We start from the raw sequence: 14,098 nt of genomic DNA on the forward strand, positions 1-14,098 counted from the left end.
GTCTTTTCTTCATCCAGTCACGAATCGAAACACGTTTCTTAATGTCTTATTATGCAGCGATTCCCCACAACAAGCTTTAACTCCATCACAACTCGTGCGACTTGCAGCTGCCAAAACTTTCATTTCAGACACGATCAGGAACCCACAAAACGACGAAACTGAAGTGTATACTGGTTTCGCCGTGTCTGCAGTCAAATATGAAACCATAGGCGTGCAACGCATTCCACGCAACGAATGGCGCAACACAATGTCGTCGTGTAAACTAGGCTTAAGAGCACGAATATATCATCAAAGATATAAAAACCTGTACAAAAACAAATACAGGTTTGGTCCAAGACATCACTGCATAAATATGCTTAGTATAAAAGTTTTACCAAAATTCACGTAACCGCACAAAATTGTCTCGAAGGCAAGTGAAGCTTAGAAAATGCGGGTGGACAGTATAATGGTCGCCTAGTCGTAGATATTGCTATAAACGCACTATTTCACTCCCATTTACGGAGCTTGTTAGCACTTGATGTTAAGTTGGCGCAATTAAAATGCATTGTGGTAATCGCTGCTGCTTGCTGGATCGCTGCTGTGTCTCGATGCTAATGCTGGCTCTAAATCTGGTTGTCTAGGGGTAAAAAGATGACGTCCCGTGTTTTTGATGTGCTTTTGATGATAAATAATGAGCGAAACCAACAAATATTTAAACTTCAAATACTCCACTTTTATTACTCTGGTGGCCATCTTAATTCCATTGTCCACCAAAGACAATGACACAACACAAAGTAGTACTTCTTTTACATGTTCTTTGCAACGTTTATCCACCTCGAACAATAACACACATACACTTTACCAAAGTGACATTCAGACTCCGCTCCCCACCCTTCTTGCTGCCTGTATTTATAACCTTGTCAAAGAACTACTAAAAAGAGATATAGCTTATAAGTCACATGTACATCTGTTATCGTAATTTGTGCAGAAAAGTTATTAATTTATATCGAGTGACATAATTTAACAGGTTATTAAAATGACAGACAGATTTGTTGACTTGACAGAATAATTCTTTGTTACAAAAAGGCCGTTTTTGAGAAGTTTGTCAATTGACTTCTCTAATTTGCATAAATAAGTAAATAACATGAGTTATTAAGAATTACATTGGTTTTCGTCTAAAATAGGAGTGTTTACGTGAATACTGAATGAAAACGGTCCTAATGAACAAATAGGTTTCACTGGGTGATTTTTATTTAAGGAGATCCAAAATACGTAAGTCGGCCACTATTTTTCATACTTCATATTAATTATTTAAGATGAACTTAGTGTTTTTACATGATGACATTTGCTGTATCAGTGATCAAGTGATATTAACTTTTGTGTGGGCCAGTTATTTAGTATAATTTAATGGGTTGACTGTTTATGGAGACATGTTATGCAATCATTGTTAACATACACAATAACTTTTCTGTAATCATAAATACTCGTTAAACTGGTTGAATTTGGAGGGTATCGCATACTTCGGTAAAGTAAAGCCTTTAATAGGTTCCGTTACAGCAGGGAATGTATAATTTTTTAAAATTGCTTATTGCATGCATTAGGATCAAATAGCCAGCTAAAATACAGTAAAAATTATCGTATAATTAAATACTGGAGAATAATTCGGTCACAAAACTGTTATAATATATGTGAGCAACGAAATTCTGATTCTTGCGAGTCTTCCGCCAGCTCTACGAGTGATTGTGTTTAAAGACTATTGACCTTCCAATTTTAGTGGGCAGGTAGCTGCAGTAGCGAGCGCGGCACGTTATTCTGGTAGCGGGAGCATCGGACTCTTGGCGGAGCACCTTGTTCGCGGCCCAGGCGAAGTTGGCCGCCCTGTAACGACCTCGCCGCCGACCAGACGTAAAGTCCAAAGCCCATTACCGCCATCAACAGCGCCCTCGCTGCTCGCGAAGCAACAGCGCAGAAAATTGGCCCGGCGCCAGAAGTGCGAGGCATATTACTCATCGGGGCCGACGTTGAGTCGGCGCTGCACGGCGCGCACACGTCTCGCAGACCGCGCCCATCACGTACTCGCCTCAGAGAATTTGCTCCTGCAGATCTCAGGGTCGCCGTGGCGAGGCACTGAACTGTGCACTCTCAGGCGAACTGCCACTAGTACCTCCATCAGAACAAGCATCCGAGTTACAGTTCAGGTTTTCGCGTGTATGCCTCTTCCTTTACTCAGGCACATTTGTATGTACACTACTGGTCATTAAAATTGCTACACCAAGAAGAAATGCAGATGATAAACGGGTATTCATTGGAGGGTAATCTGGTAAGACATTGAACGCATAGGTATAGAAAGCGATCGTTGACGAGTAACGCCCGATAGGTATGCAACAGATCACACGGGCATCACCTTAACTGACCATACGTACTACGAGGGTGAGTCAAATGAAAACCTTAAATTTGTAATAACAAATCGAAATTTCGCGCCGTAATCCTGTAAGTTGGTAAGCGTGCTACAAACATCGCGCAGAATGGCCTGTAGGTGGCAGCATAGTGCAGGTGCACACATACCGTCGCAGTATCAGTATAAAGATGGCCACCCCACTTGCGACTTGCACCAGGGAAAAACAGCGTTCTGATTTTCGGTTTTTGCGTAGTCAAGGTGTGAAACCTACTGAAATTCATCGACGAATGAAGGTTCAGTGCGGTGATGCATGTTTGTCACAGCAGCAAGTCTACGAATGGAGTAGGAAGTTCGCAAATAGTGTGACTTCAGCGGAAGATGCTCCTCGTCCAGGTCAGGCACAACGACTTGTGACTCCACAGAACACTGCAGCAGTTGAAGCCATAGTGAAGGAAAACCGCCGAGTGACTCTGAATGACATTGCAGCATGTTTACAGATTAGTCACGGGTCAGCACACCACATTGTGCATGATGTGTTCCAGTTTCACAAAGTGTCTGCAAGATGGGTGCCGCGGCAGCTGACTCCTGAAATGAGAGAACGACGTGTTGATGCTTGTGAAGAACTTCTTCGGAGCTTTGAACGAGATGGTAATGGCTTCCTTGCAAGAATCGTAACTGAGGACGAAACCTGGGTTCACTTCCACCGACGGCAAACGAAGAGAGCGAGCAAGGAATGGCGCCATTCCTCATCACCAAAACGAAGGTTATGCTGACACTCCTTTGGGACGAAAAAGGCGTCATTTTGTAGCATTACATGCCTAGAGGGACCACTGTCACCAGTGCATCATACACAGATCTCCTAAAAAAATCATCTGTGGCCTGCAATCAAATCAAAGCGACGTGGATTGTTGTCAGCAGGTGTCCTTTTACAACATGACAATGCAAGGCAAGGCCCCACACTGCCCGTATAACAGTTGCAACAATCACAGACCTGCATTTTGAGTATCTTCCTGATCCACCATCCTCACCAGACCTTGCCCCAAGTGACTTCCATATGTTTGGACTACTCAAAGACGCAATGGGAGGAAAGAAGTTTCGTTCTGATGAAGAGGTACGCCACGCGGTGCATGAGTGGTTGCACGGACTACCAAAAGAATTTTTTTCTAAAGGAATTTATGCACTTTGTAAGTGCTGGAGGACTTGAATTGAGCGTGGGGGAGATTATGTTGAAAAGTGATACTGCTTTGTACCACTTCTGCACAATAAATAGTATTTAAAAAAATATTTAAGGTTTTGATTTGACTCACCCTCGTATTTGACATACCTGTGTCGACACCTTCCGCTGAAGCTGCAGCGTTGCACTGTTTCTTGCCCCTTGCCTTGCGGCGTCTGTCTCGTGATTCTGTAAGGCGTTGTAACTTTTAAACTATGTACGAGAATCTCTTTGGTTGGATAATAGGGGTCTTCTACCGTACCTAGTACAGAATACTTTCCTGACTTAGTACAGAGTACTTTCTTGATATCGTAATTTTATTCGGCCTCGCGTCTAGCGGTGAAAGCTGGTCGGTATTGACGTACAATCCCAATTTACTCGGAATCGATATCGTTACAGCAGTAAAATAGCACACAGTATTCTTTGCCTGAATTTGCACGACATATATTTCAGATCGAACTGCCCAAAGGTAACAATTCAATCAATACTGTCAGATTGCCCCTGGAAATCACTGCTTCTTTGCCTCAAAACTGATATACTTATAACTTACAGAGCTTCGCGTATCTTCGTAAACTCTCGTGGATGATCGGTTTCACAGTACGATCCATATGCTTATTACTGAATGGTTATTAATGATCACGAAAAGGCGCCACAGTAATACGTAAATCCATAGCTGCAGCGTTGCACTGTTCCTTGCCTCTTGCCTTGCGGCGTGTGTCTCGTGATTCTGTAAGGTGTTGTAACTTTTAAACTATGTAGGAGAATCTAAATTGTGAACGTTTTTAAAATGGTTATATTTGTGTCGTTATGTGTTGAGAGGCTTAACCTAGTGTTCAGAGGCTGAGCCTAGTGTTCAGATGCTGACACTGCCGCTTACGTTACGCTTGTTTGTCGTAAGTCTGTGGTGCGCCGTGTCCACTGCACTAGACAGCTGTTCACGGCCGCTTCTTTGGCGTTTTCAATCATTCCTGAGGCTGCAAATGCACGCAGACCACGGCACTAGTAGGGAGTGCCTATTGCAGTGGACTGCGTGCATTTGCAGCCTCGGGACTGATTGAAAACGCCAAAGGAGCGACCATAAACAGCAGTCCTCTGCAGTGGACATTGCGCACCCCAGTGGACATTACCACGCAGGTTACCTTTTCTCTCATCCACAGCTGCCGACCGTTACACTGGCGACTATAGCTTGCCCTGCGCTCGAGCTCTAAATGACTCTTGCGCTAAGGTGACGTGATTCGGTGCAACAACTTTTAATAAAAATGTTCGGATAGGAACGTATCGTTTCTTATGAAGATGTCATACCTTTCCACGAGTTTATGCCATTAGTGTGTATACCATCTGTCACTGTATCTGTGTGCCACGTAAAATCATTATTGAATTGCCGAAAAGTAATAATAAAGCGTTGTACTATTACTGTGCTCTAGAATTAATTGTGCCCTAGATAGCCATGCACAGGAAGCATCTCCTTCTCTGTCTGTCTAAATATTAAGGTGATAGTAGTAGAAAGAAATAAAGATAAGGAAAAAATAGCATTACGGACACTCTAAACATGATTCATTGTCCAGAATAGAAATAAATAAGGGAAAGAAAAATGAACAGATTATCATGAAAATTCACATTCAAGTAATTCAATGTGTATCGGTCCATTCGTGTCATCAGGAAAGTGGACTATGATAAATAAAGCTCTCTCTCTCTCTCTCTCTCTCTCTCTCTCTCTCTCTCTCTCTCTCTCTCTTTGTGTGTGTGTGTGTGTGTGTCGGAACGCACATTGCATACAGTGTGTGAGCAGAAAGAGACAGCTCTGCCTGGTTTGCATATTCCATGTGTATGTGTGCTAGCCCGCTTGTGTGGCTCCCGCCTAACTGACAAGGTACCTGTTTGTGTTTCAGGCGCACACGCCGCTGTTGCCCGGAGATAGCAAACACGTGAGTATCCTACTGGCGCTGTGTGTGATCAGTCTGCATGTCCTGTCACTCACTGCCCGCTGCGTGTGTTTTGGTAGGTGCGAGAGCCGGTTTTCTGTGCTTTGAATTTCACACTTTTCTCCGCGAGCGCGGTGTACGAGCGCGGCCAAATAAGTGCCTGTGTTAGAACTAAGGGCGTCATTTCTTTCAAAAAGAGATTATGTGAAACTTCCTGGCAGATTGATACTGCGTGCCGGAGACTTGAACTAGAACCCGCAACCACCGCCCTCCACGGTCACAGCTTCTACCCGCTGTGTTCTCCAGGCACGACTCACGCGCCGCTCTCACACATTTACAGCCGTCCATACTTATAAGTTCTAGTCTTTAGCATTGTTCTGCAGCACCACACTGTAAACGCTTCTATTCTGTTTTTGTTTGCACTGTCTGTAGTTCACAATTCACTCCATACACTGTCTGATCAGAAATAGCCAAACATCCTCATGTAATGCAAAATTTACCACTGAATATCTCGAGGGGCTGCCTTCCAAGAAGATTATGAACGAATTTTACAGGACTTTGAAAATTGGACATTTGTGGTAAAGTCTTTTGGGACCAAACTGCTGACGTCATCTATCCCTAAGCTTACACACTATTTAATATAACTTAAACTAACTTACGCTAAGGACGACACACACACACACACACACACACACACACACACACACACACACACCCATGCCCGAGGGAGGACTCGAACCTCCTACAGGTGGGGGGGGGGGGGGGGGAGGAGCCGCGCAGATCGCGTTGCTACCCCGCACAGCTTTTTACAGGACTGAGTGGTGTTTGAAGTAGAGGAATATATGGAGATTGTATCAGGATGAGAATGCATCCTGTCATAAACCAGCATTTCTGAGGGAATCGTTTGTGGACAGTAACGTTCGTAAAATGGACTGGCCTGCCCAGATCCCACCTCAGCCAAATAGACCACGTTTGGGATGAGTTATAAAGTCTCTTTCGTTCAAGACCCCAACGCCTAACGTCATTACTTTTTCTGTTTACGGTTATTGAGAAATAATGGGCTGCTACTTTTCCACAAACATTCAGACACCTCATTGAAAGTGTCCCCAGCAGACTTTAAGCTGTCATAGTGACGAAGTATGGACACAACCCATGGTAATGTCCATTAATACACTACTGGCCATTAAAATTGCTACACCAAGAAGAAATGCAGATGGTTAACGTGTATTCATTGGACAAATATATTATACTAGAACTGACATGTGATTACATTTTCACGGAAATTGGGTGCATAGATCCTCAGAAATCAGTACCCAGAACAACCACCTCTGGCCGTAATAACGGCCTTCATACGTCTGGGCATTGAGTCAAACAGAGCTTGGATGGCGTGTACAGGTATAGCTCACCATGCAGCTTCAACACGATGCCACAGTTCAAGAGTAGTGACTAGATTATTGTGACGAGCCAGTCGCTCGGCCACCATTGACCAGACGTTTTCAGTCGGTGAGAGATCTGCAGAACGTGCTGGCCAGGACAGCAGTCGAACATTTTCTATATCCAGAAAGACCCGTACGGGACATGCAACGTGCGGTCGTGCATTATCCTGCTGAAATGTAGGGTTCGCAGGGATCGAATGAAGGGTAGAGCCACGGGTGGTAACACATCTGTAATGGAACGTCCATTGTTCAGTGTGCCGTCAGTGCGAACAATAGGTGACTGAGGCGTGTAACCAATGGCACCCCATACCATCATGCCTGGTGATACGCCAGTATGGCGATGACGAATACACGCTTCCAATGTGCGTTTACCGCGATGTCACCAAACACGAGTGCGACCATCATGATGCTGTAAACAAAACCTGGATTCATGCGAAAAAATGACATTGTGCTATTCGTGCACCCAGGTTCGTCGTTCAGTACACCATCGCAGCCGCCCCTGTCTGTGATGCAGCGTCACGGCTAACCGCAGCCGTGTGGTCTCCGAGCTGATAGTCCATGCTGCTGCAAACGTCGTCGAACTGTTCGTGCAGATGGTTGTTGTCTCGCAAACGTCCCAATCGGTCGACGCAGGGATCGAGAAGTGGCTGCACGATCCGTTACAGCCATGCAGATAAGATGCCTGTCATCTCGACTGCTAGTGATACGAGGCCGTTGGGATCCAGAACGGCGTTCCGTATTACCCTCCTGAAGCCACCGATTCCATATTCTGCTAACAGTCACTGGATCTCGACCACGCGAGCAGCAATGTCGCGATACGATAAGCTGCAATCACGATAGGCTACAAACCGACCTTTATCAAAGTCGGAAACGTGATGGTACGTATTTCTTCTCCTTACACGAGGCATCTCAACAACGTTTCACCAGGCAACGCCGGTCAACAGCTGTTTGTGTATGAGAAATCGGTTGGAAACTTTCCTCATGTCAGCACGTTGTAGGTGTCGCCACCGGCTCCAACCTTGTGTGAATGCTCAGAAAAGCTAATCATTTGCATATCACAGCATCCTCTTCCTGTCGGTTAAATTTCGTGTCTGTAGCACGTCATTTTCGTGATGTAGCAATTTTAATGGCCAGTAGTGTAGATGTCCAGGTACTTTTGATCGAATAATGTATAATGCTACAATCTGGACAAGTACTTGAAAAAAACTTTTTAACAAAGTAATATTAGATTTATCTTCTTCAGGAAAGCTTTTCTTATTAATACCAGTCTGCACTGTACATTCTCTCTACTTCGGCCATCATCACAGTCCAAATAGGAAAACTACTAGTTCTAGTTTATCATTTACTAATCTAAGCTCTCAGTATCACCTAACTTACAGGGATTGGACAATAATATGGCAACACCGTGCAACATCCCCTCGCTTCTAAACTGATACTGTTATTAGCTTAGCCGCGAGTCCGTAGAGGGTGGTATATGTGACGTACAGTATAACTGGTCAGCATTTCCACCCGGAATTTGCGAGTGGAAGTCGGACCTTCCTTGACCCGCCTTGGTGGGTCGTGTCGTCGGATTTCCTCCTACCTGTGCGCGGTGCAGCTCTCGTAAATGTCGTCCCGTGCAGATTCTTCATTGGCGCATTGGATGTCTCTGTCGGTGGAAGCTAGTTATCTGAAATTGCTGTCGATCAACTTTGGGGTAATTATTTACTCGAAATTAACATTCAGAGTGCCGTAATATCACTGTTATTCCTATTAGATCAATAATGAAAAACTCATGTCACAAACTACTCGTAACCGAGAGCATGGCTACCATCGAACAAGACAGGAAGAGCTCTTAACGCCGGCTGTCGACTTTGGCGCGCAGTCCGTATCTCTTACTAGTTTCGTCACAGTTCGTGGATTTCCGATCAAGTTCGTACTTACTAAGATATGCATGTGTTAATGAACGGGTGTGAATTTTAACGAGGCAAAATCATGATAAATAGTTTTAAACATCCAGAGGCTCCTCCTAGTATTCATGTTGTCATAAATGACTTTAATTATTAAATATAAACAAAATCGGTGACTTTGGCGCCAAGATGGCGGTACTTCCCGTCATGTATATTTCTCAGGCTAACGCTTTTTGCTACGGTCCAGCGCCGAGCCCCACCCCACTATGCGCGACATATGGTGGCTTCGTCACCTAGCCAGCAAGCGTGGGAAATGCTCTCCGACTCATGGCCAGCTACGGACTACAGCACTTCCTAACTATCGTGAATACATCAATGAGAGGCAATAATTTATTAAAACTGGTAAAAATGTCTTCCTCACGTGAGAGGCACCTTACAACCACGAGGCATGCATGCTCGAACATAAGTGCAGATGCTAGCCAAACCTGCAGGTTGCACTGTTGTGTTTGACCACGAACGGCACCAGTGCAATATCCACAACACGTTGCAAGTGTCAGTCGTGGCCAGAATGGTGTTCTGTGTAGTTGTGAGTGCATTATGTCGGAGCTAAGTGAGTTCGACAGTGGGCGCGTTCTTATGATGGGTGCCTCCGTAACCAAGGTAGTCGATGTGTCCCATGTTTCAAGAGGCTGTGGAAGATTTATACCGCGTATAGCGAAAGCGGAAAGACATCATTCGCTAAGTCACCAAGCGGACTAAAGTGTATGTTGAGTGATCGTTACAATCATTGAAGAGCATTGTGTCGGTAAATAGGAGGACGACAGCTGCAAAAGTCACTGCAGAACTGAATGTCGCACTCGCAAACTCTGTCAGCACCAAAACAAGACGAAATGAGCTCCAGAAGCAGGAAATTGTAGGACGAACTGGAACACCAAAACCACACATCAGTGATGCAAATGCCCGTTATTGGACAATATGGTGCCGAAACCATAAAACATGGACTGTGGAGCAATGGAGCCGGTCGTTGTGGCCGAGCGGTTCTAGGCGCTTCAGTCCGGAACCGCGCTGCTGCTACGGTCTGAGGTTCGAATCCTGCCTCAGGCATGGATGTGTGTGATGTCCTTAGGTAAGTTAGGTTTAAGTAGGTCTAACTCTAGGGGACTGATGACCTCAGACGCTAAGTCCCATAATGCTTGGAGCCATTTGAATTTGGAGCGATGGAAGAAAGGATCTCGTCAAATGAGTCTTGTTTCACACTGTTTCCAGCTTTCGGCCGAATTTACGTCTCTAGAGCGAAACACGGCAGGTATCTGGTGATGATTTGGGCTGCCATGTCGTGGTACTCCATCGACTCCACGGTCAGTCTGCAAGGGAGCATTACTGCCAAGGATTACGTAACCATTTTATCTAGTCAGGCCCGTCCCATGGTAGAATGTTTGTTCCTCATTGATGACGCTCTGTTAGCAGACGACAGGGCCCATGTTTACACAGCTAGTAGCATCGCCCAGAACTGGTGTGTGATCACGAGGATGAATTGCAGCATCTCCTCTGGCTTCCAGACTCTCTACATCTTAATATTATTGACCCTTTGTGGTTTACTTTGGGCAACGGCCTTGCCGCAGTGGATAAACCGGTTCCCGTGAGATCACCGAAGTTAAGCGCTGTCGGGCGTTGTCGGCACTTGGATGGGTGACCGTCCAGGCCGCCATGCGCTGTTGCCATTTTTCGGGGTGCACTCAGCCTCGTGATACCAATTGAGGAGCTACTCGACCGAATAGTAGCGGCTTCGGTCAAGAATACCATCATAACGACTGGAAGAGCGGTGTGCTGACCCCACGCCCCTCCTATCCGCATCCTCCACTGAGGATGACACGGCGGTCGGATGGTCCCGATGGGCCAGTTGCGGCCTGTAGACGGCGTGGTTTTTTTTGTGGTTTAATTGGGAAGAAATGAATTGTGATCAGTAGTCACCTCAGTCACTGTTACCTGAACTTCGGGCTATTTTGCAGGAAGAGTGGGATAAGATTTCCTTGAAAATCATACAGGACCTGTATTTTTTCCGAGACGACTGGAAGCTGTTTCGAATGCGAACAGGTTTCCTACATCTTATTAGATATCGTGTCGTGTTTTTGTTGTTCGCTTATTTTTGTCAACTTTGTTGGTGTTCCTTATTATAATCTCTGCTCAAGACACCATTCAGCTGTTTTAGATTTATTTGATATACACTCCTGGAAATGGAAAAAAGAACACATTGACACCGGTGTGTCAGACCCACCATACTTGCTCCGGACACTGCGAGAGGGCTGTACAAGCAATGATCACACGCACGGCACAGCGGACACACCAGGAACCGCGGTGTTGGCCGTCGAATGGCGCTAGCTGCGCAGCATTTGTGCACCGCCGCCGTCAGTGTCAGCCAGTTTGCCGTGGCATACAGAGCTCCATCGCAGTCTTTAACACTGGTAGCATGTCGCGACAGCGTGGACGTGAACCGTATGTGCAGTTGACGGACTTTGAGCGAGGGCGTATAGTGGGCATGCGGGAGGCCGGGTGGACGTACCGCCGAATTGCTCAGCACGTGGGGCGTGGGGTCTCCACAGTACATCGATGTTGTCGCCAGTGGTCGGCGGAAGGTGCACGTGCCCGTCGAACTGGGATCGGACCGCAGCGACGCACGGATGCACGCCAAGACCGTAGGATCCTACGCAGTGCCGTAGGGGACCCCACCGCCACTTCCCAGCAAATTAGGGACACTGTTGCTCCTGGGGTATCGGCGAGGACCATTCGCAACCGTCTCCATGAAGCTGGGCTACGGTCCCGCACACCGTTAGGCCGCCTTCCGCTCACGCCCCAACATCGTGCAGCCCGCCTCCAGTGGTGTAGCGACAGGCGTGAATGGAGGGACGAATGGAGACGTGTCGTCTTCAGCGATGAGAGTCGCTTCTGCCTTGGTGCCAATGATGGTCGTATGCGTGTTTGGCGCCGTGCAGGTGAGCGCCACAATCAGGACTGCATACGACCGAGGCACACAGGGCCAACACCCGGCATCATGGTGTGGGGAGCGATCTCCTACACTGGCCGTACACCACTGGTGATCGTCGAGGGGACACTGAATAGTGCACGGTACATCCAAACCGTCATCGAACCCATCGTTCTACCATTCCTAGACCGGCAAGGGAACTTGCTGTTCCAACAGGACAATGCACGTCCGCATGTATCCCGTGCCATCCAACGAGCTCTAGAAGGTGTAAGTCAACTACCCTGGCCAGCAAGATCTCCGGATCTGTCCCCCATTGAGCATGTTTGGGACTGGATGAAGCGTCGTCTCACGCGGTCTGCACGTCCAGCACGAACGCTGGTCCAACTGAGGCGCCAGGTGGAAATGGCATGGCAAGCCGTTCCACAGGACTACATCCAGCATCTCTACGATCGTCTCCATGGGAGAATAGCAGCCTGCATTGCTGCGAAAGGTGGATATACACTGTACTAGTGCCGACATTGTGCATGCTCTGTTGCCTGTGTCTATGTGCCTGTGGTTCTGTCAGTGTGATCATGTGATGTATCTGACCCCAGGAATGTGTCAATAAAGTTTCCCCTTCCTGGGACAATGAATTCACGGTGTTCTTATTTCAATTTCCAGGAGTGTATTTAAACTTTCGAAAACTGAATAATTTTGCCTTGTAGCAGAGAAATGCCGTACTTTGTGACGCGAGATACTTTCTTTTTGCTCCGCAAATTCCCCTATCCCTGACATTTTAAGCATCTGACACCATCACCACACAGAAATGCAGTTTACAACTGCTTACAGAATGGTGGAGAGCGGTCCGCCAGGCAGTAGTAAAAGAACCCAACTATAAAAATAACAACACATCGGTTGTGCTGTAGCCGTCAATGTTTGTTGAAATGCTTTTAAAAATATTTTGTTATCCGGCGCAATCATACACAACTTCAACAAGAAATTCCAAGTCAGCGGCCGCCTTCAGATGATCTTGTTCTTCTTCTGTTTCTTCTTCTAAAGTGAGGTTGGTTTGCAACAGCAAGCCATTCCACTATTCTGTGCCGGCCGGCGTGGCCGAGCGGCTCTAGGCGCTGCAGTCCCGAACCACGCGGCTGCTACGGCCGCAGGTTCGAATCCTGCCCCGGGCATGGATGTGTGTGATGTGCTTAGGTTAGTTAGGTTTAAGTAGTTCTAAGTCTAGGGGACTGATGACCTCAGATGTTTAGTCCCATAGTGCTCAGAGCCATTTGAACCACTCTTCTGTCTGCTTTCCTGCTCGTTTCCAGACTCATAACACACACTATATCACTCATAATCTGCTGCATCTATGACATCATTGATCGCCCCGGCGATTCCTTGTCTCAGTAGCGCGTGCTATTACACGAGGGATGCTACTGTGTCTTTAAATGTGCTCTTTGAATTTCTTTCTTCGTGTTTGGATGTGCATACGAAGAGACCTGATTTCTTGTTCCCATTTCGGCACCTCTTCTTTGGTAACGCTCTATCCAGTTGATCTTCAATATCCTCCTGTAGCACCAAATCTCAAGGGCTACTAGACGTCTTCTCTCACCTTTTTCTACTGTCCAGGTTTTATACCCGTATTGGGCCACAGATCACTTATTTCCAGAATGATGATCTTCCTGGTGAGTAAAGTCTTCTCAGATTAAATGTAATTTTGATTTACTTTATTCTGCTCTTAATTTCTTTCCAACTTTTGCTATCTTTTGTGATCCTGCCTCAGAAATAGATAAATTCCTCTGTCACTTCTAAATCCTGTCTCTCAATTCTCATTTTTAGAGACTCATATTTTCATCATCACTGTAGTCTTTCTCTTGTTTCTTCTCATACCGTACTGATTACAGGGCATCCTTTCAATTATGAAGAAGACCTTCCGTGTATAATTTTTCGTCTCCCTGTCCACACCAACATCTGCATATCGTGTTATGTCTATCGTCTGTCCATTATTTTTTATCCCAGTCTCAATTGTTTCGTGAACTTGGTCTATGGCTTCCTGCATATAAGCAGTGAATATAAGAGGAGGGACAATACATCCTTCTCTCACGCCTTGTTCCTTTTTTTTTTTTTTTTTTTTTTTTTTTTTTTTTTTTCCTTACGAAAATTCCAAGCAGCAGCCACTTCCTCCTTACATAAGCTGAGTAACATTTGTATTGAGACCAGCTGTTTTCAGCCCTCTGAACAAATTTTGCCACATAATGTTACCAAATATCTTTTCCAAGTCAACAAAGACAACTTAAGGTGGTTA

General features: G+C 45.9%; 1 protein-coding gene across 3 annotated transcripts in view; it reads left to right on the forward strand.

The window, feature by feature from the left end:
• The window catches only part of LOC126161504 (disks large 1 tumor suppressor protein), a 935,475-nt gene that overhangs the window by 263,674 nt on the left and 657,703 nt on the right, over window positions 1-14,098 (forward strand). For all 3 annotated transcript variants that reach the window (XM_049917405.1, XM_049917407.1, XM_049917406.1), the window contains one exon: window positions 5,480-5,515. In XM_049917405.1, the coding sequence (XP_049773362.1) occupies window positions 5,480-5,515 (36 nt within the window). The remainder of the gene's footprint in view (window positions 1-5,479; window positions 5,516-14,098) is intronic.

The sequence above is a fragment of the Schistocerca cancellata genome, chromosome 2 (assembly GCF_023864275.1).
Source record: "Schistocerca cancellata isolate TAMUIC-IGC-003103 chromosome 2, iqSchCanc2.1, whole genome shotgun sequence".
NCBI classification, from domain to species: domain Eukaryota; kingdom Metazoa; phylum Arthropoda; class Insecta; order Orthoptera; family Acrididae; genus Schistocerca; species Schistocerca cancellata.